The sequence below is a fragment of the Mixophyes fleayi genome, chromosome 3, assembly GCF_038048845.1.
Source record: "Mixophyes fleayi isolate aMixFle1 chromosome 3, aMixFle1.hap1, whole genome shotgun sequence".
NCBI lineage: Eukaryota > Metazoa > Chordata > Amphibia > Anura > Limnodynastidae > Mixophyes > Mixophyes fleayi.
In genome coordinates, this window is record NC_134404.1 from 28,749,452 (window position 1) to 28,774,575 (window position 25,124).

The window sequence follows — 25,124 nt, forward strand, 5'->3', positions numbered from 1 at the left end:
TTCATATAAAAGTCTTGCATATTTTATTGCACAATAATTATATATATATATACAGAAAAAAATACAGCAAAAGTAATTTAGTGTACAAAGTAGATAATTAATATTTTTTCTAGCTGACTCATTTTGTTGATACAATACAAAACAGTTATGACATATCTTATGATATAGCTTGGCTGAAAACATGTCTAGTTGCGCGGTATGGCACAGATTTCATGAGGTAATGGTGCATTAGTGACCCCTAATGCAGGGGTGAGGTCTAGTTTAGCTCCAGGTGGAGCCTGGAATGTGAAGTTCTGTAGCAGAGTCGTGAAGAACACAAACAGCTCCGTTTTGGCCAGGTTCTCTCCAACACAACTTCTTTTACCTAGTTAAAACATAAATAAAAAACAATGAAACTAGCTAAGTGCTAGCGTATGTCAATAAAAAGCAACATCCAATATATCATCAACATCATCATCAACATTTATTTATATAGCGCCAGCAAATTCCGTAGCGCTTTACAATATCTTATATAAATAATTAATCAATAATGCAGAACACGTTATAAAATAAAATACTTGATTTATGTTTTACCAGTGGGGACAAACTAATCAAGGCTTGGCATCCTTGAGTGTCTTATTTTTTTCATTTGGATAGAGGATGATGAGCATAGGAGATGAACAATTAATGACCATGTTTGGCTGCATTAATGCCAACTGCTATGAGGTTTATTAGCTTACGAGCAGCGTTGAATGGTGATGTTCATATCTGCTCCATTGGGCTCTTTCTCACATGAAAATACACCAGTGGACACAGTTTACAAGCTGTAAGTTAAAAGCCTATAATGATGGAAAACTTTTCTCTATATTTTCTTTTAGAAAGTGTGATATGTGCACTATATAAAGTAAAATAGTCTGCTCTTCCATTCATTGCTCTTTTATGGATCTTGTTTAGTGATTTAAAATCTAAAATGTTTTTATAGTATTTTATAAGAGAAGGAAGACCTATAGAGCAGGCATTACAGTGGTTTAATAACAAACATCTATCAATGTGATTTAGTCAAAGCAACATATATTGATTGAAAATATGCTTGCTTGTCTGTTTAAACACATATCATAATTTGACACAAGTCCAATTATAAAGCAGATTGACCAGCAGTCATAATATAAGAATTTAGGAGCAACAAATGACAAATTGTATGAATTTCAATTTCTGAACTCTTTTTCCTTTCTTGCAAGGGAGTAATTTCCCCCTTTGTGATAAATTTAATAAAGTATAAAGTTTGAATATTTAACTCTAATAATGCACTAAATAAAGCTTAATCAAATGATAGTGTGGCCTTCTCTTGACACGCCCTACTATCAACCACCATTGTCCATTTTGACTAATAATTCAGCCATCATCCATGATGCCCAGTGCTGCATCGCTCATCATCTGTGATTATTATGTTTCCTGTTATTTGTCTAGGCCTATAAATCGCCATGTCCTGTTGTGTTCAATGCTTGAGTATAGTGGTTTTCTTCTGCTCTGTACTCCAGTGTAATTTCTAGTTGATCAATAATTATGTCTATCAAAACTGGGTTATGTGTAAATTCTCCCAATCTGCATTCTTGTGTATGAGACCTGGCTTACATTTGACATCAATTTAGATCTATTTCTGAACTAGTTTGTGTCTGTTTCCTCTCTGGATATCATATTCCTACTAATATCTAGTGTTCGTAATACAATTAAAGAGCAACAGTCTATGCACAGTAGATGCAGTCAGTTTTATGGGCTAAAAAGTATACTTAAGGCACCAGCTAGCGTAGTGATAGTATTACGTTTTTAATTTAGTGCCTGAGAAACATCACTGGTTCCTAATGAATCAACAATGTGCGCTCTCATGAATTTGGTTCATCCAACAAAATGGCTGCCTCCACTGTGTGTAGGCAACAAGTGAACTTTTATTTGGCATTGTCACTCGCCACGCGCTACTCGCCATGGCAGAAATGTTTTCTCTTCTGGCTGCATCCAGGCTGTTCCCCTGCTAACCATGACATCACTTCTGGCCAATGAGTCCCAGCGGCTACCAGGGTGACCTGGACACTCCTGTCAGTTCGCCACGTTCTAGCAAAAGATGGGGCGTGTACGCAGGGCATAATTAATTACCTCTTTATTAGCCTCATGTGGCTAATTATGGTGCTCATATCTGGCTGTTTCTCATTGGATACCAGTACTATTATAGGAAGGGAGGGCTTAGACTTCCTGCCGGTTATAGTGCCTGTCCACCACACTTGCTGGAGAGTCCAGAACAAACCAAAGATTACAGTAAAGGTCACAACCGCTTCTTTGCTGATTGTCCCTCTGCCTGTCTATGGATTCTCCTTGCTTGTATCTTGCCCTGACCTTTGGCCTGTCCTTCATTATACTGTTTGCTTCAGACCCACAACCCTTGGAGAGTTCCTGGTTATTGTCTCCTGTATTCTGGTTACTCCTCTTACGATGTCTGCACATAAACCTTTACTATGCAAGAGTCAAGACCTGGGGACATCCGAGTACCTGTGAGTGCGACTAGGTCTGCGGGAAAGGTGGCTACTATAGGCGAAGAACTCTTTTCACCTGTTCTAAAGGTTCATGTCAGTGGCCTAACAGTTATAGCATAATGTATAATTGGTTTAAAAAATACAGTATTTTGTAAACAGACGAATTCAGTAAAAAAATATACAACATTTAAATCAAAATAACAAACTAGTAATTTGTATGTTCTTTCTATATGATTAGGCAGCCACTGTAATATTTAGACCCATCCATACTAAAACAGATTATAAAAGTACAATTACTGGTGTAACTATAGCCACAGTAATCACTGTGACTGACATGGGCAGCAGCGTGTAGGGCACTGTCTCAAAGGAAAAAATGTGAGTTAAAGTAAAAACCTAATATAATGAATTTATCCATTTATATGATTTGGAAAATGGGGATAAAATGACTGCATATATAATTCAGACTTATGTCCTAATCAAATGTTCTGCCCGATTGCATACTTGAAATGTAGTAGACATCATGGTGGGTATGCCTTTATGATGGTGCATAGAGGAGCACCATCACAATTGTTGCTATAGGGTCCAACATTTCTAATAAAGTTCATTTGGACATTCTCACATTTCATTCATCCTCATGGAAGCAGTGATATATAAATAATATACATTGTCGAACATCAATACGTATACTGATTTTAAAATTAGAGCATATGATCTTTCTACTTTAATGCTTTAGATAGAAATAACATATTGTTTTTGAGTGATAGCATGAGAAAAAGATGATCATAATGAAAGTTACCTAATGAGAAAGGTATGAACGCTTCATTCTTCTTGAAATGTCCTTCTGAGTCAAGAAAATGTTCTGGGTAGAACTCTTCCGGCTTCTCAAAGTAGGCTTTATCTCTCAGTACAGAGGACAGTAATGGGATAACAATGGTGCCCTGGATGGAAATATAACAGTGTGGGTAAAGACAGATCATCAATATTAGACATCACTGCTTCCTAAAAAAACAAACATTCTCTGCACGGGTTCATCATGAAAATGACAGAAAGACAGAGAAAACTACTGTAAATTGATTTAAGTTTAAAAGTGCTGAGTAAAGCATCTGAGTAAAGCAAGAGGTGATTCATGCATTTGGCAACACACACCTAAAATGGTTAGTACTTATTTCGAACTGATCTTCCTCCTGCAACTTCCACTTCTCATTTTTCTTGTCTTTTAATTTAATTTTCCTCATGAATCTTAGATTTCAATTTTTTTTTAAATACGCATATTCATTTACAGTTAGGTGCAAAACCATGTTGCGTGCAAAGGGCGTAAGGCTTTCTTTTTCTATGCGCGGAGAATACGGTCTGGAGCACACAAATACTGGGCAGCTTTATTTTTGCATTGCAATTTAATATTAAACTGTGACACCCCTCCCACTCCCACCGAATCTGTCTTCACATTTTTAATTACCCCCCATGCATTGCAACAGTGCAATCCAGCTAGAATGGGCAAAATTGCCCCTTCTAACTGGATTAACTCCTAGCTCTAAGTGAGACCCACAGTATTAGTAGTACAACACGGGCAACACGGTGGCTAAGTTGTTAGCATTTCTGCCTCAAAGCGCTGGGGTCATGAGTTCAGTTCCCGACAATGGCCTTATCTGTGTGGAGTTTGTATGTTCTCCCGGTGTTTGCGTGGGTGTCCTCTGGGTGCTACGGTTTCCTCCCACACTCCAAAAACATGCTAGTAGTTTAATTGGCTGCTATCAAAATTGATCCTAGTCTCTCTCTCTCTCTCTGTCTGTGTGTGTGTATGTTAGAAAATTTAGACTGTAAGCTCCAAAGGGGCAGAGACAGATGTAAATGAGTTCTCTGTGCACCGCTGCGGAATCAGTGGCTCTATATAAATAAATGGTGATGATGATGATAGTACAACCGATACAAAGGATACACTACATATAAACAGTAAATGATGATGTCATGCATTCTAATGTTTGCATAGGCACATAATCAGCTTAATACTCATTAGAAGCATATTATAAGGAACCTCCGAGGTTACATAGATATGAGTAATCACCTCAGACACTCTGTCCTCGTGCCTCTATATGCATCCAAACTCTTGACTAAAATCCTCATATAATACATATACATATATAGTAAAATATTTCAGGACTGCCTTATTGCTGCTATCTGCTGCAGAAATGTGGGAGCCATCACTCCCAAGGATGGGCGAGGAGATAGCCGGCGGCCCTGCCACATCATGATCTAGGGTCTTGGTACTAGAAGAAGTCACCAGTGCACAGTAGGAAGAAACAAATCACCTTTGGAATAAAATATCCTCTGAATGTGACATCCTGAGTAGTGGCATGCGGGAGATTACCGGGTACAATATCACCAAATCTTTGAATTTCATTAATGACAGCGTCAGTGTACGGCATTTCTTTCCTATGCTCTGTTTGTGGTTGAGCTGATCCAATCACTCTTTCAATTTCATTTTGCACTTTTTCTGTCAGGTGAAAAGAAGATGTCTCTTGATTTATAATGTATACTGATAATGACACCATAGTGTGATCATTCAGAGACAGATAAGTCAGAAACATCATTATATAAAACTGACTAGGACAATGCTTCTATAGACATGAAGGCTCTGATTCAATCCAAATTCAACTTGCACCCAACCTGTGGTTAAACAAACAGCATGGAACTTTAGTGTAATTCTGCCCGTGATTTTCAATTTGAATCTGGGACTAAGTACACTCTACCTAAACGGTATTGCAGAATGTTAACATGCACATGCATTTGGAGGATATGCACATACATATGTGCAATATAAAGTCACATCAGAACAGCATGCAAAAAAAGATATTTTAGAAAATAAATGAACAACTCATAATACTATAATATTTAATAAAAATATGTGTTTTTTAAAACATTAATTTTTTTTACATAATATGTATTATTATTATTATCCTAGATATGTAAGGCGCTACAGTGCTCGACAGCTCCTTGCAGTAGGGAAAACAGGACATGCAAGAAACAAGTACATACAAGGCTGGCAAAATAAATGCAGACATGAAACATTAGAGAGCATATATTCTAAGTGGAAGAGGGCACAGCTAGAACAAGAGGAGCGAGAGTGGCTTAGAGTGGAGATCGGGACAGCTGTGAGGGTATATTTGTGTGAAGGGTATCATCAGGGATAAGGTAAGCTTTAAAAAAATAGATGAGTTTTTAGAGACTGTCTAAAGATTTGAAAGCTGTGGGAAAGCCTGATTGGGCGTGGTAGGGAATTCCATAAGTGGGGAGCAGCAAGGAAGAAGTCTTGTAGGTGCGAGTAAGAGATGGCTACCAGTGATGAGACAAGGTGCAGGTCAGAGGTTTGGGTTTGAGTGAGGAGCGTGAGCATGGCATGGGTACTGAATAAATATATATATATATATATATATATATATATATATATATTGTAACAAAGGAGGCATTTAGCTGGCAATATGCAGAGAAAGCATGGAAGTAGAGTAAAACATTTGTGCAGTAATGCACCTAGATTGAGTGTAAAGACTTAAGTATGAAAAGCAATAGTTTAAGTTTGGTTAACTTACATGATGTGAAAGCTCATTCCTCTCAGCAAACAGAGAGGGTGTGTCTTTTAGTGCAAAGAGAGCCATTGATGGGCATTTAGGGTCTCCAAGAACTGCTGTGAAATCTGTACGGTGTCAAAACATTTACCATCCTGACAATAAAACTACATAAAAAGGAAGAAGTTGTTCGCGTGTGCTTCCGCAGTAGCGGGCTCTTGCCACAATATATATATATTGTCTACACTGTATGGACAAAAGTATTTGGCCACACCTGTTTATTATTGAATTGAGGTGTTTCAATCAGACCCATTGCCAGAGGTGTACAAAATCAGACACCTAGCTGTGCAAACACTTGTGATATGAAGAGGGTCGTTCTGAAGAGGTGAGTGACTTCAAGCATGGTACTCTGATAAGGTGCCAGCTTTTATATATATATATATATATATATATATATATATATATATATATATATATATATACTAAATGGCCAAAAGTATTCGGACGGTTGACCATTACACAAACAGGGACTGTAATGACATTGTGTTCAGATGCATATACTTTAATATGGAGTTGGTCCCCCTTTTGCAGCGATAACAGCTTCCACTCTCCTTGGAAGGCTTTTCACAAGATGTTGGAGTGTTTCTGTGGGAATTTGTGCCAGTTCATTCTGTAGAGCATTTATGAGGTCAGCTACCGACGTTTTATGAGAAGGCCTGGCTCGCATTCTCCATTGCAGTTCATCCAAAAGGTGTTTGATGGGGTTGAGGTCAGGGCTCTGTGCAGGCCAGTCAAGTTCTTCCCACACCGAACTCATAAAACCATGTCTTTGTAGTCCTTGCTTTGTGCACTGGGGCACAGTCATTTTGGAATAGAAAAGGGCTTTCCCTAAACTGTTGCCACAAAGTTGGAAGCATAGCATTGTCCAAAATGACTTGGTATGCTGAAGCATTAAGTGTGCATATATGTTTTTTTATTATCTATTGTCACGCAAACATGTAGTTTATAAAATTTTAATAAAAGACTTTGCCGTGTCAGTCATCACTATCAGTTGACACATTTACTGGTTCAATTGATTCGACAAACAAGCATACTTCCGAGAAATCCAGGACTGGAAGTGTCCTCTTCTGTATCGGAACGCCCCTGGCATGCCCTCATTGTACATGGGCAATGTTCCTCTTCCCCTCCCCTTCCCACCCCTCTTTTGCCATTTATGTCATATGCAATGATGCAATTCGGATCACTGGTGTAACTTTTGTTTTGAGCATGCGCAGAGCAAATTCAGGCTTATGTCCGAACATGAATCAGGTCCGACATGTCTAATCTATGACAAGACATTCATATCATGATTCTTACTCATGTCTTACTTTGGATTTCAGGGTATTTCATCATTAGCAGGAGGCCCCATCGCAGAGTAGTTGTGGTTGTTTCCATTCCAGCACCAAACAGATCGGAAACCAGTTCGGTTAGGTTGTTGTCGTGGTAATACAAAGTAGATTCTGGCTTTCCCTGCATAATATAAACAAAACAATCCTTTTAACCAATACAATATTTTATAAATACATCAGTATTGGAAAAACCACAACATATGTGAGCAATAATTGTGTAACAGGCATTATACAAGTTAGACTATCAGTCCTAGTAGAAAAATCTCTTTATGACACACTTCTCTGCTACAAGATCAAACAGTTCAAGAATTGTAACCTAAAATATGATTAGTTGTCTGATTGGGAATTGTATATACTGTTATTTACTCTAATCTTCTCTGCAAGCTATTAGCAAACTCAAGGTTGTGACAGATCTCTCTGCATGCTCTCAACCATGATTTAGGTCCTTTCAGGATTTGGCTACCAATGAGCTCATACTCCTCCACCAATGATGTCACACATATATTGCCAGTAGCCTATGTTGCCAAACTATAGTGTCAGGATTATCATCTAATATTAATTAGAAAAAGATATGGGAGGAGATAAAGACTATGAAAAAGTCAAACAATGATAACTTTACTGAACAGTAAGCTCTGCATGCAAACTTACTAAATCTAAATAAAAGTAAAAAAATGCACAAATAAGCACTTGGGTTTCAAAAACTCAAAGGCTCAATATAGTATTGATGACAATAAAATATCAACTATTGAAGAGAAAGGGGATTTACTGTAAAAGTCTGACTATTTCAGGAGACTTAAAAGTAAGAAAACAATATAAAAATAACAATGGGAATGGTCGGTAGAAAGCTAGAAATCATAGGGAGGAGAATTGATAGCAAAAAGAGAGATGTGGTGAGGCCACTATAAAAGGTCATTTGTGAGACCACACCTAGAATACTGAGTTCAGGTCTGGATGCCATATCTCCACAAGGATATAAATAATAACAAAGAGATTGTGCAAATAAGGGCAACTAAAATTGAACATGGCCTAAATGAAAAAAATTGCAGTGGAGACTAAAGGATCTAAATACATATATTTTTGCGCAGAGAAAATAGAGGGAGATTTGATGGAGGCTTTCAAATATATCAATGGCGTCCACAATGTACAGGAGGGAATCATTATCCAGGGGAAGACAACTATTGCAACAGGACATGCGCTAAAACAGGTGGGTAGTATGTTTAGGGGAAATTTTAGAAAAATTACTTCACCAAAAGGGTAGTGGATAAGTGAACACTAGAATTTAAACATGTGTAGTATAGAAGTAAGGCTATCCTAAGTAAATAAATGATCGGAATAAATAATCTGAAAAAAAAGCTAAAGAGAAAATAAGATTTGAGGTTGTCAGTGATAAAAATGGGCAGACTATATTGACCAAATGGTTCCCATCTGCAAACGTAAAGTTCCTATGTTGCTAACATCAATATAGACATTATGTAAAGTTCTGTGACAAGAATATTTTTATAAATGCATCTCTTTGAATTAAACACATATAAAGGTAACATAAATGTAAAAATATGTTCTTTCAAATATGAAAATCAATAAAAAAAAAATAACTGGGTCACATATGTTGCAAAGTGAAAGTTGTTAGTGTTTGACAAATTATTTGGTCCAATAATCTATTGACTGGTTATTGAAACAGACAGACTGGATGACCCACCAAATATCACCTCTGGTGCTTTCTACTTATACAACTGCATTATGTCAAGCAAAGTTGTAGAGTAATGCAATTGTGACAATTGGACATTAGTCTAAGACAGGTTCATATGTTCACAAACAACCCAGAGTGGGATAGTATATGGAGCCAGGGGTTGTGTACCTGCAGTCTTTTTTTATGTAAATCTGATCCTCAGACAAGTGTATTTAACTTACCTTAACCTACTACTTTCTCCCTCCATGGAGTGGCTCCCATCTTGTCTATCTTAGCACCGATAGCTTTGCAGTCAGCCAGCAATAACAGGGATCAATAGATTTGGGTCACTGAGAAAGATAATTGTGCCTAAAGTGGCATTGCCTTGCATGGCCACTGGGTAGGTACATTTGCATCAAACTACTTAAGGGACCTCTAACAAGTCATCCAACCTGTTTAATATCACATGAAATATTGCTACCCAGTCACATCTGCTACAACTACATGACATACTGTAAGATCAATTCAAACCTTAAACAATTCAGTCTCTTACACAGTCTCATCATATATGTTTCAATGTTCCTGATTAATTAGAAGCCTTGCCACTAAGGGGCCGATGCAGATTGAGTACTACACTAGATAGCAAAATATATTTTGCATGAAATCGTTCTATGATGCGCATAAATGTGGACAAACTCATTTGAGCCCATGCAGATTTGCATGATTCAGCCACTTATGCCAGCTTGCGCCTGGATACGGGGGATGGGATGTTCTAATGTAGGCTTAATACAAGAAGGGCGTATTTGTGCAATTACAAACAGACGCATACATGGACAAAGAAGCATGTTCATCTGAGAATGCTGTGCAATTTGTGGGCTGCCGGGGAAAGTGCAAATAGCAGATGATGATGTTGGTCTCCAGCAGTAGCAAACCCCTTGTGCTGATTGGTGATTTCTTCATATGTTACGTTATTGTATGCGTGTTTAAACCATTTTTATTTGGTAAAAGATGAAGAGTTGTTTCTGTTGCACTAGAGGATAGATTAAGTTATTGATGCCTCATAGCGAATCATTTGTTGCAAATAAAATAAGTGGTGAAATACATGGGACATAATTGTATGTATTGTATGCCGGCTGTAAAGCAGACTCATATACTACTGGTGCTGACCAGCATGTATCTTGCCTCGGTGTATATGGTTACACTTGCAGTTTGCAGCCAAAAGAGCCCCTAATTGCCTTATAAACAACCAAGGAAGTCACTAGAAATTTATGGGATCCATAGAAAATTATAAAGGAGCGTCCAAGGTTTCTAGGAAGACCCCCCCTTTCCTCAATCATTAAAGATACTATACAATTTAGCTATTGAAGGTCAAACATAATCGTAACAGTTCACCCATCTGAACATTTAGCTTAATGGTTTTTTTATTTTGAGAATTTATTGCATGCATACGAACATTAGAACCAGTTTGGAAACCACTTTAGTTTTGAGCAGAGAATGGAGAGGGAGATATGATGGAGCCCTTCAAATATATCAAGGGCGTTCACAATGTATAGGAGGGAATCCGTCTCCAGGGACAAGAAACATTGGAACAGGACATGCGCTAAAGCAGGTGGGTATTATGTTTAGGGGCAAATTTGAGAAAAATGACTTCATATTACTAAAAAACTAAAGCAATAAAACACTTGATTATATCACTTTTATTGAATTCTATGCTAACATGTGTATATATGTCTTTTAAGGACACACAACCCATGCACCTAGATTCAAAACATACCTCTTGTTGCTTGGCAAGGAATGAATCAATAAGATTCCTCTGATCATTTACATCCAGTTCTTTCTTCTGTTTAGTAAATGTCTCTATAATAAATTCCTGCATCACTTTGATGTTATTGAAGACTTTTCTGTGACTCCCAGGCAGCCAGCCTATCACCGAGGGATAACTATTGTACAACTTAAAAGGAAAATAAAAATTAAAAAAAATATCAAGTAAAAATAGAATATTATGTGAAATATTAAATGGTGATATGGGTTCAAATGTAAAAATTAAACTACATTTAGAAAAAGAAAATAATAGACAAATGCAGAGTTTTGTATTTAAATATTTAATATATATTTACATAGAATTTAAATATTTAAGCTGTATGCAGTGAATGCTACCACATTCTAAAAAATCATTTATGTTGGGAACTAAACCAAAAGTAAACATTTTTATTGTACCCTTTGCTTTATATATACAGTATACGTTTATCCTGACCATTAATTAACCCAGGTATCTTTTGTCCTATAGATTGTAAGCTTGAGAGCAGGGTTCTCTTACCTCTCTGTATGTATGTATTGCCTAGTATTGTCTTATTAATGTTTGTTCTCAATTGTAAAGCGCTACGGAATTTTGCTGGCGCTATATAAATAAATTTTGATGATGATGATGATCTTTAAACAAAGTTTTACTATTACTATTATTATTATTATTACTATTATTATTATTATTATTATTATTATTATTATTAGTAGTAGTAGTAGTAGTAGTAGTAGAAGTAGCAGTAGTAGTAGTAGTAGTAGTATTACTCTACTAACATCCTGCTCATTGTTTCTAACCGCACCCCATTCACATGCAAAATTATATAAGATGATGGATCTGCTGCATTGACATGAATCAGACAAATGCTGGAATCATTGATTGTCTAAAACAATCAGGTTCCATCTGTGTGCACCACTGGCTGTGTACAAACGGGAGTATATGGAATACGTACAGCTAATGGTAAATGAGCGCTGGGTCTGAGAAAAAACAATATAATGCACTACTGACATTTGTTTTGCCTTCTTATGTTGATAAAGTCTTAAATAATATCTCTCCATTGATAATAAGATGACATTCATTTTTCTGCTGCCTTATGTTAAAGGCAAACATTCAAATTATTTGTAGCCTATTTACTTGTGAGCTAGAATGTTAGCTGACATCTATTAGATACATTTGAAAAACATAGATGACTGAGCTCTAACTCCTCCCTTCCCTGCTTGTTACAATGAAACTTGTCAGAACTCATGTTTCTCGCTTAGTTGCAATGTTGCTGCACTCTGCAAACACTTAACCTGGAGTGTAGCAGAAATGCTGATAAGTTAAAATGTTGTTTTTTCAGTTATAAAATAGCAGAAAATTAATAAACATATTTGCAGATGATATATTATGCATTTGAGAAATATGAAGGGAAGAAAAATACATTGGACAATTTTAAATCCATTGGACAGAGTGAGAATACTTACTCTGACCATAAGGCTTTGCAGTATCCTAACATTTTCATTAGTTAATCTCATGAGCCTCAGTATGGTTGGATCATCATATTCATATCTACGACCGAGTAGTATGGACACAATTATATTGGCTACAGCAGCGGTAATGATGGTCAAATTATCAAAGGGTTTTCCTGAAAATAGGAACAAGAATAGATTTATTGACATTCAGAATAAGCAAAATTAACAATGAGAAAAAGTAAAAATGTACATATAAGAATATATTGTATCATTATAATAGATAAGCGGTGTGACTGTATAAACAGCTGTGAAAGATATCCTTGTCAACTACTGACATCACTAGTCATCAAAGATAAAAACACTACAGTGTCCATGACATTCATGCCAGAGGGTGACAAATTTAAAATGCTTCACATTTGTTCATACAACTCCTATTTCATTCCACAATTCCACCATCAAATTCAGCCAGATATTATACTGATCCCAATGTATCCAGATAAACCTCTCCACCTAAGTCTGCTATAGCTCAGCACAACTACTCAATTAGTTGTGCTCAGTAGTTTAATTAGCAATAGCTCCATTAAACCAAACATGTCATTGGATGGCCATTGGCCAGTTAAGCCACTTAGCACTTTTCTCTTTAGTGGCTGAACATGAATACTCAGTCCTTGTATTCTGCTCCTTCAGGGACAGGACACTCAACTGTCCGTCAAAAGGTCCTTTGTCTCTGATCTCCTGCCTCCTGTAGGACACACACAAGCCTCACACTGGACCATCTACTTGTCTCCTCACCAAGCTGTTTCCTTAGCTACTCACTGAGCCATCTCCTCAGCCCCTTGCTGAGTCATACCATAAGTTTGATTGTCCCTCAAAATTGGGACTGTGCTACCAGAACTGGAACAGCTGTTATTTTCTACCTGTTCTTGCAACTTTCACTACCTGTTGCTGCCTGTCTGGCTTGGAAAGCAGATAAGTGAGATTTGCATCCTGGAAAGCCAAGCAATGCATGAACAAAAAATAAAGCAAAACAAAATCATTGCACAATGGTTTGACAAAGTGCAAATTTGCACTTTTAGCTGTATTTGTTCCCCCCTAACTCTAGATATTGGATTTTACACCTGATTGGACAAGAACTTTTAACCGTGTTTGACTCCTGTCTATAAGGTAGACATGGCAGAGCTTGAGAAATTCAGAGGTGGACAATCTTTTTAATTAAGGAAATAGAGGGGTTACATTATAAACAAGGCCTGTATAAGTAGGACTTGTTTACATTGGGAAAAAAAATGTTTTAGAGATGACCTAATTAGTATGTAGAAATATATATAAAGATCTATCTTGTGAGCTTTTAATACCCAGAACCAGTGCAGATGACAAGGAGGCAGTCAGCATGACTATTGGGAAGAGAGTTCCTACATCACGTTCCATACCACCACTTCTAAATTCCTGTATCGGCACTTCCAATTTTCCACTTTGAGATACATACACACTATGGGCTTGAGTCATTCAGAAGAGCAAAACATAAAAAAGGAGCAACTTTGAAGTTGGGTAAAACTCATGTTGCATTGGAGGGGGAGGTAAATTTAAAATGTGGAAACAGATTTATAGTTGGGGTAGGGCATGTCCTAGATCAACTGTAAATTTTAGTGCAAAATTAAAGCCATCAAGTATTTTTGTGGACCATACAAAAACAGCCAGTATTTAACTTATGTGCAAAAGAATAAACAAATTTACACCCCTTGCATTGTAGCATGGTTTGTCCCACAGAACATTTACACCCTTTTATTGCTTTACTTTTCTTAATGACGCAGGCCCTATATATATATATATATATATATATATATATATATATATATAATATAAATGTCTAGTGGCATGTGTTAGTCTGTCTGTGTGTGTGTGGAAAAAATAAAACCAAGCTGCAGCGCCACCTGCTGGGCAGAGTTATACACTGACCTACTAAATTCTTAGTGTGTGTGGAAAAAAAATTCAGAAAGGGCTGAAATTTGGTATACTAAGATGTTTTTAATTTGTTAATTTAATTTGTTAATTGTTAAAAGTGTTTATAAAGATTTAAAATATATATATATATATATATATATATATATATATTTCTTGAAGGAGAAGTGACAGTTGGGAGTGGTTGGTGGTTGCCGGGGGTGACAGTGGGGAGTGGTTGGTGGTTGCCGGGGATGACAAAGTGAGAGGAGTGTGATACTCAGGACCGCTGAGAGAGATCCCTGTGTCTGGATAGACATCTGGAAGGATGTGGCGATGAAAATGAAGGATGAGGTGATGGAGAAGAATGATGAGGTGGTGACATGTGGAGAAAACCACGTTAAAAAAGGGCGCTTACGTCGGGAAGTAACGCTCTTCCCCTGAGGAGTCCTGGGCTATGGCCCAAATGCATGACAAGAACCTTTTTAACACCTTAAGTAGCTGGATTTGACTAGAATGCATGAGTCTCATGCACGGGTTAACTTGTATATATATATATATATATATATATATATATATATATATATATATATATATATATATATATACTCCCAACAAATTTAAGCTATAACAGGCGCTTAAAGTGCAATACCACACAGCAGTGATGATGATAGAAAAAATTATACTTAATTTATATATAAGATGGCAGCTCCTAAAACATCCGACACCTGCCTGCAAGTGTCAACCTAATATAAAATGAGAGAGAGAGAAGGGGCGCCAAACATAGTGCATTAAATGTAAAATACAGTGAATGTAAATCTCATATATGCAAGGAAGTCACTAGAAATTTATGGATATAAAAAATCAAGCACATATCAATTGGATATAAAAAAATCTAATTTTTTTTATATCCAATTGATATGTGCTTGATGTCACTACACTATTGTGGCTATGTTTGAGTTATAGACACTCCGGAGTTGTGTTGCACGTTCCTGGGAGGATTATCTGTCAGAATACATCTGTGGTCCCAGCGAGTCTTGAACAGACGGTACTTAGGAGAGAAGCACTGGTATACATATCAAGCTGATAAATATTTGGATCTCTGGTACGGGACTTGCATATATGAGATTTACATTCACTGTATTTTACATTTAATGCACTATATATATATATATATATATATATATATATATATATATATATACTAGCAAAATGGCAAAAGTGATATTTGAGCTGTTATCTGTATTATTGTGTAAATGAGGGCGAGAGCAAACACTCACCTTCATGAGATCTAAATGTCTGCATTAAATGTTCACATTCATCATTAATCTTGTTTTCTATGCTCTTCTTCCCCATCCCATAATCTCGTAATGTCGAAAGAGCAAATCTTCTCATCACTTTCCAGTTCTCACCATGAGCAAGGATAATACCTGAATAGAATGAATACAGATCACTGCGTTACACATATTTCTACTGAATTTGCAATGGAAAATATTTATGCTGACATATGAATGTCACCAAAATGACAGTTGTCCATAACTACTAAATGTCGCTCTCTCCCCACCAACAAACCACCAGATCCTCATCCATGGACTACCTTCTCACAGTCAATTCACATGAAAACTTTACAGCTATTATTTAACACATTTTTTTGTTAATTCCATCCTGAGACAAGTGTGTCATAAAGCTATATAGCCATGGCTTGTGTAGGTTTAATGTAGTCTGGAGTAGCATCCGACAGATTAGACTAAGTGGCAAGTTAATTAAAGACAAACCCTATGGGCTTTGTCTTTTATTAAATTGCCATTTTAAAAAAAATTACAGCAAATTGCCACTTAGTAAATATACTCCTTGGAGTCAACAGATTTACTTTTAGTTCTAGAATTTTAAAACACTTTCAGGCACATTCCCCAGAGTGTCATTACCTATTATTAAATATAATATAATTGGTTTCATTGAGCAGGACTTATTTTACTATGATGTACTTGTAATGTGTTTAATATATTCATTCAACTCTTTTTTCTGTTATATAATGACTTTTCACTCAAAATAGTTACCATGTCCTCTTGATGTTTTAGCAAATATTGGTAAATCGGATCGTTCAGAAAATTCCTCAGCATAGTTGATTAGCGCATCTTTTACCGTGTCATAACCACACAGGATGACCATCTTTTCTAACCCTAACTGGATGCTGAATACTGAGCCATATTTTTTGGACAACTGTAAAAACAATTAAAAAAAAGAATCAGCAGATCATTAAAAGAACAATTATTAAAAATTTGGCTCCCATTTCCCCAAATCACCCCACCCATGATTTGCCCTCACCCATTTCCCCCTCTCTCACAAATGGCTGGTAAAATCCACTGTGAAATGTCCCATTTAACATGTGAGGCTTAAGTTATTCTTGTCAAGTATACACTCATAAGACCTCATTTAGAGTCGGACGCAAAGTCCGTTTTAGGCGCATCTAACCAAAAACCACTACCACGCATGTGCATAGAGCACCAAATCCGCCTGCATCTTGGACGCAATTAACACTTGCGACAGCTTGCGACTCACTACGAGAGAATGGGAGGAACGCGGAATTTTAAAGGCAAATACATGTAAATATATGTAAATACATCCTAGTCGCAGTGAGGCGCAGACGCAACACACATCAAAACAGGGCTAGAACTCTGTGGCAGGAATTAGATGGTGCAAGCATTAGTTAGCTGCAGGGACTGCTCGCAGCTCGGTAGGGTATTAAGAGTGGGACGCAACTGGGGTTGCTTGCCACTCATAATACCCTACCAAGCTGTGGCACACTCCCACTCCTACACTTCTTAAAATGACTTTGTGTCCGACTCTAAATTAGGTCCATTATGTACATGCCAGATGGACACTTCCTAAATAAATATAGACAACACAAAACTCAATGAGCCTTGACAGTGTAGATAGACTGAGTGTAGCAAAATGAAATTCACAAATATATCTGTCTAAAAATATCTTAATACTATTTTAATAATTTAATTTACACCGGTGTGTGAAGAAATCTTTTTTCATAGTGGAATGTTATTTATTTATTTATTTTAGGTCAATATGAATGAAATAATTTAGAGAATTGGCACTTTGTTAATGTTATTGTTAAAAGTACCACAAGCCAACTCCTTATAATAATGCTGAGTGGAGAAATTTTAATGAGAAAAGTAAAAGCTGTTCATTTTCGATGGAAATAAATACAATTTAAAAAAACATATTTTGGCTGCACGAAAAATTATTTAAACATATGTTTATAGATGTACTAGCATACCAATTTGTTTGTGAATCCCACTCAATATTTACTAACAATGCTCAATGGTGAAAATCTTCACTCAACCTATTGCACCCAATCAGATATTTACTTTGACTGTTTTATACTAGAAAGACTAAAATCAAGCTGCTGACTGGTTGCTGTGGTTCAGTAAGGAGTTGTAGTAATAAGGAGCAATATTAGTAAATAATCCTCTGCCTTTTTTTTCTGGAGGGAATGTTTAGCTCATTGCAATTGTGAAATTGGGAAACTAGTATAAATGAATGGTAATAATAAAATAAATAATATTACATGTTGTGTTCAATGTTATGATACTACTCATTTAAACAAATTTATGCAAGTAAAAATCACATATTTTATGTACAATTCTGGAGCAGCTGATATCTTTATCCTCACTTCTATTTATGTAACTACAGCCGTGGAAAGGGAATGTACACCTAACATTACTTTACTATATTGCTTCCTCTCTTAAGGGTATATTTACTAAATTGCGGGTCTGAAAAAGTAGAGATGTTGTCTATTGCAACCAATCAGCTTCTAGTTATCTTTTATTTAGTATACTCTACAAAATGATAGCTAGAATATGATTGGTTGCTATAGGCAAGATCTCCACTTTTTCAAAGCCGCAGTTTAGTAAATATACCCCTTAGACTAGAAAAGCAACAACAGCTCTACCCAAACTCCGAGGCATCATTTTCTGATGGTTATGGGATAATAATGCAGTGAGTGTTCATTTTCATAAAACTACAGCTGGCATATTAGCTAGAATTACTACTACTGCGCATGTTATTGTCATGTCACTAGCATTGTTGGCATTAATACTCTGTTTAGCGTATTACTTATAGTAATGCTGGATGAGGGTTTAGGTGGGGCGATATTTCATACTAAAAAAATAAAAGTAAAAAAGTTAAAGTATGTTCATAACATTTGGTAGCACCTACTTATATGATTTTGTATATTAGATACAATGTGTAACTAGTTTGGTAAACCTCTGCTTTGTTTACTTGTGAATGGCATTTTCAAAACTTACCCAAAAATACACTTTGTGTCTACTTAAGTTAAATTTACAAAGGGGCTTTTACTAACATTGCATTGTAAAGCGCTACAGAATTTGCTGCGCTATATAAATAAATGTTGATGATGATGATTTAGTGACAAAATTTGCAGTAAACCACAGGAAAAAAATAGTAATTAGCTTATACTTGTCTTGTTCAAATTAAATAATAAAAGTAAATGTCTGATTGGTGTACTTTAATACACATTTTGCCCCTAGATAAAGTGTAAGTAAATTAGCCTTATATTAACCAAACAGTGGACATAGCCTTTTAATGTAAAAGATTTCAATGACAGTGTTTCGGTGTCTGTCTTTCAGCTCCAGCTCTATTTTAAAGCCTGTTGTGTCAGATCTCCCTAGTCCTCTGCAGATTTAAATAGCAAAATGGGCAATTTGCCAGGACCCTGCCAGTTAGAGTAAATGGTAGTGGGCACTTCTCAAAGTATTACTAATTACTATTAACAAGAGGATTTTGTAAAATTTTTAAATAAGGGCTATTATCGATTTAGCGGTATTTAGTTGACATACAGTATTACCTCTATAAACGTTTTATGAGGTTTTGCCAACTCAATGATGTTCATATTTCCAATGATCGGTAAAGGCTTTGGTCCAGGGGGGAAATTCTTGTTTTTGTCTTGTTTCCTGTTGTTATAAACATTGGCCAAATATAGGATGACAACAACAGACAGAAGAATTGTGACAGGATCAATGGTAATCATGTCTTCTGTAAAATCTAGAGGGAAGAAAAAATATATTTTTATTTTATAAGGAAACAAATTAGTTATAATCAAAATACAGAACAAACCAAGGTCAATGAAGATTTCACTCTTGTCCCGCTTTGGTGCTGGCCATCAGAGAGAAACAGAAAGCGTTGGAAGACTGCAAGGCCGAAGCAGATGGGACTACAGAAGAATGTAGCTAGTTTATAGTAATCTATTGTACCTGGCTTAACATCTATACTTATGCAGGCTTACTCTTCTATGTGAAGTCTCATTATAAGTGAATGTATAGTGGTTCCCACAGTAGCCAGTGTTGGATCCAACAGATCTTGTTTAATGGGTATGTTATAATCTACCAGATCGATAACAAATATATGTTCAGCACATTCCGTAGCGCTTAACAATTGGGAACAAACAGTAATAAAACAATACTGGGTAATACATACATACAGAGAGGTAAAAGGGCCCTGCTTGCAAGCTTACAATCTATGGGACAAAGGGGGTTTGATACACAAGGTTAAATGCTGCATCGTATTCAATATTTCTCCAGGTAGAATGCTAAGATTGCAAAGAATTTACTGGGCTGTATGCTCAGTCACACAACTATGTTGGTCAGAGGGCTGTTGTCTTGTGTTAGCTGTGTAAATTGTGGTAATAGGGTAACCTAGGGAGATTAAGAGGATGGTAGAGGAATATTATAAGCTTGTCTGAAGAGGTGGGTTTTCAGAGAACGCTTGAAGTTTTGAAGACTAGTGGAAATTCTATGGCGCGATGGAGTGAATTCCATAGAAAGGATGCTGCCCGAAAAAAGTCCTGCAACCAAGAATGGGAGGAAGTGATGAGAGTAGAAGAGAGATGGCAGATCTTGTGCAGAACGGAGGTGTTGAGTTGGGAGATATTTTGAGACAAGTGGGGAGATGTATGTTGGTGCAATTTTGTTGATGGCCTTGTATGTTAGTAGAAGAATGTAGAGACTGACAGAATAACTTAGCAGACGAAAAATGAGTTTCAAAGAAAATCAATCTAGCCACTACGTGCAAAATAGATTGTAGGGGCTTGAGTCTGATTTTGGGAAGACCAGTAAGGAGGAAATTACAATAGTCAATGCGGGAGATGATGAGGGCATGAATGACTGTTTTTGCAGTGTCTTATGTGAGATATGTGCTTAATCTGGAAATGTTTTTTAGATGTATACCGCATGATGTAAATATTGATGTTGATGTGGGGAACAAAGGATATATGAGTCAAGGATGACACCTAGACAACAAGCTTGCGAGGTGGGATTTATGGTCATGTCGTCAACAGAAGTAGAAATGTCAGGTAGGAAGCATCTATTGTTGGGTGGGAATATTATTAATTCTGTTTTTGAAAGATTAAGATTGAGTTGGCGAGAGGACATCCAAGATGAAATGGCAGAAAGACAGTCAGTAACGCAAGACAACACAGAAGGTGAGAGATCAAGAGAAGATAGATACATTTGTGTATCATCTGCATAAAGATGATATTGAAATCCAAAGCAGCTTATTAATTTTCCAAGGGAAGTGGTATAGATGGAGAATAGGACCTAGGACTGAGCATTGTGGTACACCAACTGATAAAGAAAGCGGAGAGGATATTGTTCCAGAGAAATTAACACTGAAAGAGAGATTAGAGAGGTAGGATTAGAAGCAGGATAGGGCAGTGTCTTGAAGACGTAGGGATTGTAGTATTTGCATGAGGAGAGAGTGGTCAACAGTGTCGAATGCAGCAGAGAGATCCAGGAGAATTAGAAATGAGTAATCACCTTCAGTTTTAGCTGTGATTAGATAATTGACAACCTTGGTCAGAGCAGTCTCTGTGGATTATAGAGAGCGAAAGCCTAGTTAAAGAGCATCCAATAGGTTGTTTGCAGTAAGGAAACGTGTGAGGCTACTGTAGGCAAATCTCTTGAGAAGTTTGGAGGGGCATGGGAACTGAGAGATGGGATGGTAATTTGAGAGAGAGTTTGGATCAGAATTTTGCTTTTTCAGAATAAAAGTAATCACTGAGTGCTTGAATAGTGATGGAAAGATACCAGTAGAGAGCAATAGATTACAGATTTTAGGTAGAGGTGGAATGAGCACACGAGACAATTACCTACCAATTTGTGAGGCTATGGGATCAAGAGGACAGGAGATAGAGTAGGAAGATAAGAAGAGAGTAGAAAGTTATTATTATTATTATTATCTTTGACTTATAAGGCGCCACAAAGGGTCCGCAGTGCCGTACATTACTATACAGAAAAAAGAGAACCAAGACACAACATGATACAAAAATATATACAAACACAGGTGACAAGGTTAATACAAATCAGATTATTTCTGGCACAGATAGTGAAAGGGATGCTAGAAATCAGCGAGAAGAAGGCGAAGCTTAAGAAAACAGGGATAACAAGGCTAGCGAAGCAGGCCAAGAGGTACTGAGGGTGATGGAATAATAGAAGGAGCACACTAGGAAAGAGGGCTCTTCTCATGAGAGCTAACATCCTAAAGGGAGGGGGGAAGTTCCTCTTCATTTGTGGGATCAAATGAAGAGAGGGAGTCAGAGAATGAAGGAATTGAGCTGATTGCTAGTTGAGGGAGATGATACCATTTCAAGTCTGATCTTATCTATCTTGTCTTTGAAATAGGAAGCAAGATCCTGATGAGTAGCGGATTCAATCCACAGGAGGATGTCAACTGAGGAGGTTAGAGAGAGCAGTTTTGAAGCAGCATTGGAACGTGGATTAGCAATAGGGATGTTGAAATTACCCATGATGATGGTGGGGATATCTGAAGATAAGAAGTGAGGGAGCCATGCAGAGAAATATTCAAGAAATTGTTGGTGGGGTCCAGGGGGCGATAGATTAAAGCAACAAGCATAGAGAATGGGTTAAAAATCCTAACAGTATGTACTTCAAAAGATGTGAACATGAGTGATAGGGCATCTGGTAGAACTGTGAATGTGCACTGTGGGGAGAGATGTAGTCCATCCCCACCTCTCTGTATGCCTCTAGGTCTGGGGGAATGGGTGGAATGGAGGCCACCATGTGGAACGGCTGCAGGTGAGGCAGTGTCTGATTACATGAGCCATGTTTCTGTTATTGCCATAAGGTTAAGGTTATTTGAGAGGAAAAAGGTTGTGTATGGAGGCAAGTTTGCTACAAACAGAGCATGCACTGGATGTTAGGAGATGACGACTTCCATTCAGCAATCTTTTTCCAGAACTTGATAAGATGAATGAAGAGTGCGAGGTAGGGCTTTCATATAAAAACTTAGGGAACACCAACATCCTGACGAGCAGGCCCCCCATGTCTGCAGTGCTCTTCTACATACTAGTGTTTATCACATTGCACATCTTGTGTCACAGTAATCTACAGTTTTATTAAATCAAAATGAGAACCTATCAAAGAAGTCAAATTGAAAAGTAATTAAATGTTAATTATTTGATGGCCTTATGCAGTAAGTCAACCAAAATCCATATTATCGATCACCTCATCTATCTGGTCATTCCCAGTTTATGTATTTTAAAAATCATTGAGTTCCGATGCCATCACTTCAATATTTATTTGGAAAAGAAATGTATTATAACCAATAACACACCACCTAATGTACAATATTATGGATATTCTAATTCAATTCAGATGTCCCTGGACTATATAAAATCCCTAGTCCTGCAGTCTTGTACCTTTAGATTGGCACGGAACGCCTTGATGACTTTTAATATCCGGATAAATTACTGTAGGGGTTGATAATGAATTAAAACCACACAAAAACAATCATCTTGTTATTTCCTTTAAGCTATAACTCCAAATCAAGTTTGCACTATATTTTAGTATACACAATGAAAGCGTATAGTTTCCTACAAGAAAGGCTGTGTATAGCATGAAATTAGGCAAGTCTACAGATATAAACTGAATGATAACACATGTGTATAGTTTTTTTACACTAAACTTCATGATTACAAAATGTAAGTTATATTGATAGAAAAAGTAAGAGGGAGAATAAGAAACAAGAGAGAAGGCTTTGATTAAGTACTGTCCCTTTAAGAGAGAGAGAGAGACAGGTATGAGGTACACAGCTCTAGCAAACAAATAGGTATTAAGTAACAGAGTATATTAGAGTTTATTAATATCTGTGTTGCAAATACTTTAAAGATTCTTAGAAAAAATTTGGCAGCTATGTTATGAAAAGAAATAGTATTTGGTTTCTTACTTTGAGCACTGTACAGTGTGGAGCATACACAATTAGCGGATCTGGTCTCTCCTCCTCTGTCCTTCTGTACAGAATCAACTGCTTTTAAATCCTGGGAGAATAAATAAGCCTTATCTTGTCCTCACGTGTTGATATTTGTCAACTGCTATTCTCTTTATTACCCCTCCCACAATAAATATTACTGATCAATCAAAAGAGCGTTAACCTATTGGTACGTAATAGTTTCCAACCTACCAGCTCAGCAATTCATAAAGAGGTTAAGTAAGTTTACATTAATAGCTTTTACCTCTATCAGTCAAAAGGAGAATGATGATAGGTCCAATTTTCCCCAGAGTTAATTATCCTTCATGTTTCATTTGTGAATTTCAATATTCTGTCATTTTAAGCTTTTCATTTAAATAATATGGTTGATTACAGTAACTTAGTGGTAAACAATCTGCAGACAACGTACTGCAGGAGATCCTGGTTCAAAGGCTACTAATGTATATACCACATATGGAATATTTTATGTTAATGTACTACATACAGACATGATCACTTAGTAACTCCTTCTATAGTCACTGAGAGTAGAGCTGCTCCACAAGGTAGCACCTCCTCCTGCAGTCACTGTTAGGAGCCATGCTACATAAGGTGATGGGGGTGAGAATGCCATACATATAGACATGATCACTAAGCACTTCCTCATACATGAGTAGATTTATCAATGTTCTAAAAAGGAAAAGTTAATGTGTTGCCCATAGCTATACATTAGATTATAGATAACATTTATATTATACATTCTAGAAAATGTTAGCTAGAATCTGACTAATTGCTATGGGCAGTATCCTTAATTTTCCTTCTTAGAAGGTTTGATAAATCTACCCTACAGCCACTGTGAGGAGCCCTGTTACATAAAGTAATAAGAAAGTGATGGTTATAAAGCACATTCTCTTATACCCCTTTCATACTGCAGCCTCGACCCTGGTTTTTGCTGGCGTGAGCCTTGGCAACCTGGGTCGAGGCTGTAGAATGAATGACTCCAAGTCTAATTTCCGGGTCGACTGACCCGGGAATTAGACCCTGGTCTTTTGGTGGGATAATTCCAGGGTCGTCTGCACTATGAATGATGAGACCTGGGTTGAAAAACCCGGGACTCACCCACCAGTGTAAAAAAGTTTAAAAAAAAAAAATTGAATTGAAAAAAAAAAAGAATAAAAAAATCTTCTTAATACCTTAGTATTTCCTGATCGCTGACTGTCTGGCAGGTTACACGAGAGGACTTTTTAGTCTTTTATTTTTAGATTTTTTTTGTCAGACCTGGGTCTCCCTCGGGTCAGTGTGAACCCGGTTGACACGGGAATTTGCCTGTCTGAGATCCAGTCCCCCGGCAATATCCCGAGTTCATATATATGGGATATTGCCGGGGCGGCAGTATGAAGGCAATATATCAGACATAAACACTAATGCACCTTCCCTACAGTTATTATGATTAGTATTGGTATAGAAGGCAATGAGAAGGGTTGATGTCATACACACAGAGAGGATTACCAAGCATCTCCTCTCTCAGCCACTA

At 36.9% G+C, this 25,124-nt stretch overlaps 1 protein-coding gene across 1 annotated transcript; it reads right to left on the minus strand.

The window, feature by feature from the left end:
* Positions 1-23,663, minus strand: LOC142143445 (cytochrome P450 2K1-like). The gene is made up of 10 exons (XM_075201294.1): positions 23,573-23,663; positions 19,179-19,375; positions 16,357-16,519; positions 15,580-15,729; positions 12,377-12,537; positions 10,890-11,066; positions 7,429-7,570; positions 4,808-4,992; positions 3,298-3,439; positions 1-364 (listed from the first exon to the last, which is right to left on the minus strand). Exons 2-10 carry the CDS (start codon positions 19,359-19,361, stop codon positions 186-188), a joined length of 1,482 nt encoding a protein of 493 aa, XP_075057395.1. The 5' UTR covers positions 19,362-19,375; positions 23,573-23,663; the 3' UTR covers positions 1-185.
* Between the last annotated feature and the right edge of the window lie 1,461 nt (positions 23,664-25,124).

What these genes read in the sequence shown, in the direction of transcription:
- LOC142143445 (XM_075201294.1), bottom strand. Translation starts at nt 19,361, where the DNA reads ATGATTACCATTGATCCTGTCACAATTCTTCTGTCTGTTGTTGTCATC. An exon ending in TGCAAAGCCTTATGGTCAGA is followed by an intron (nt 11,067 to 12,376) that starts GTAAGTATTCTC and finishes TTTCCTTTTAAG; the next exon opens with TTGTACAATAGTTATCCCTC. An exon ending in GTTCATACCTTTCTCATTAG is followed by an intron (nt 365 to 3,297) that starts GTAACTTTCATT and finishes TGTTTTAACTAG; the next exon opens with GTAAAAGAAGTTGTGTTGGA.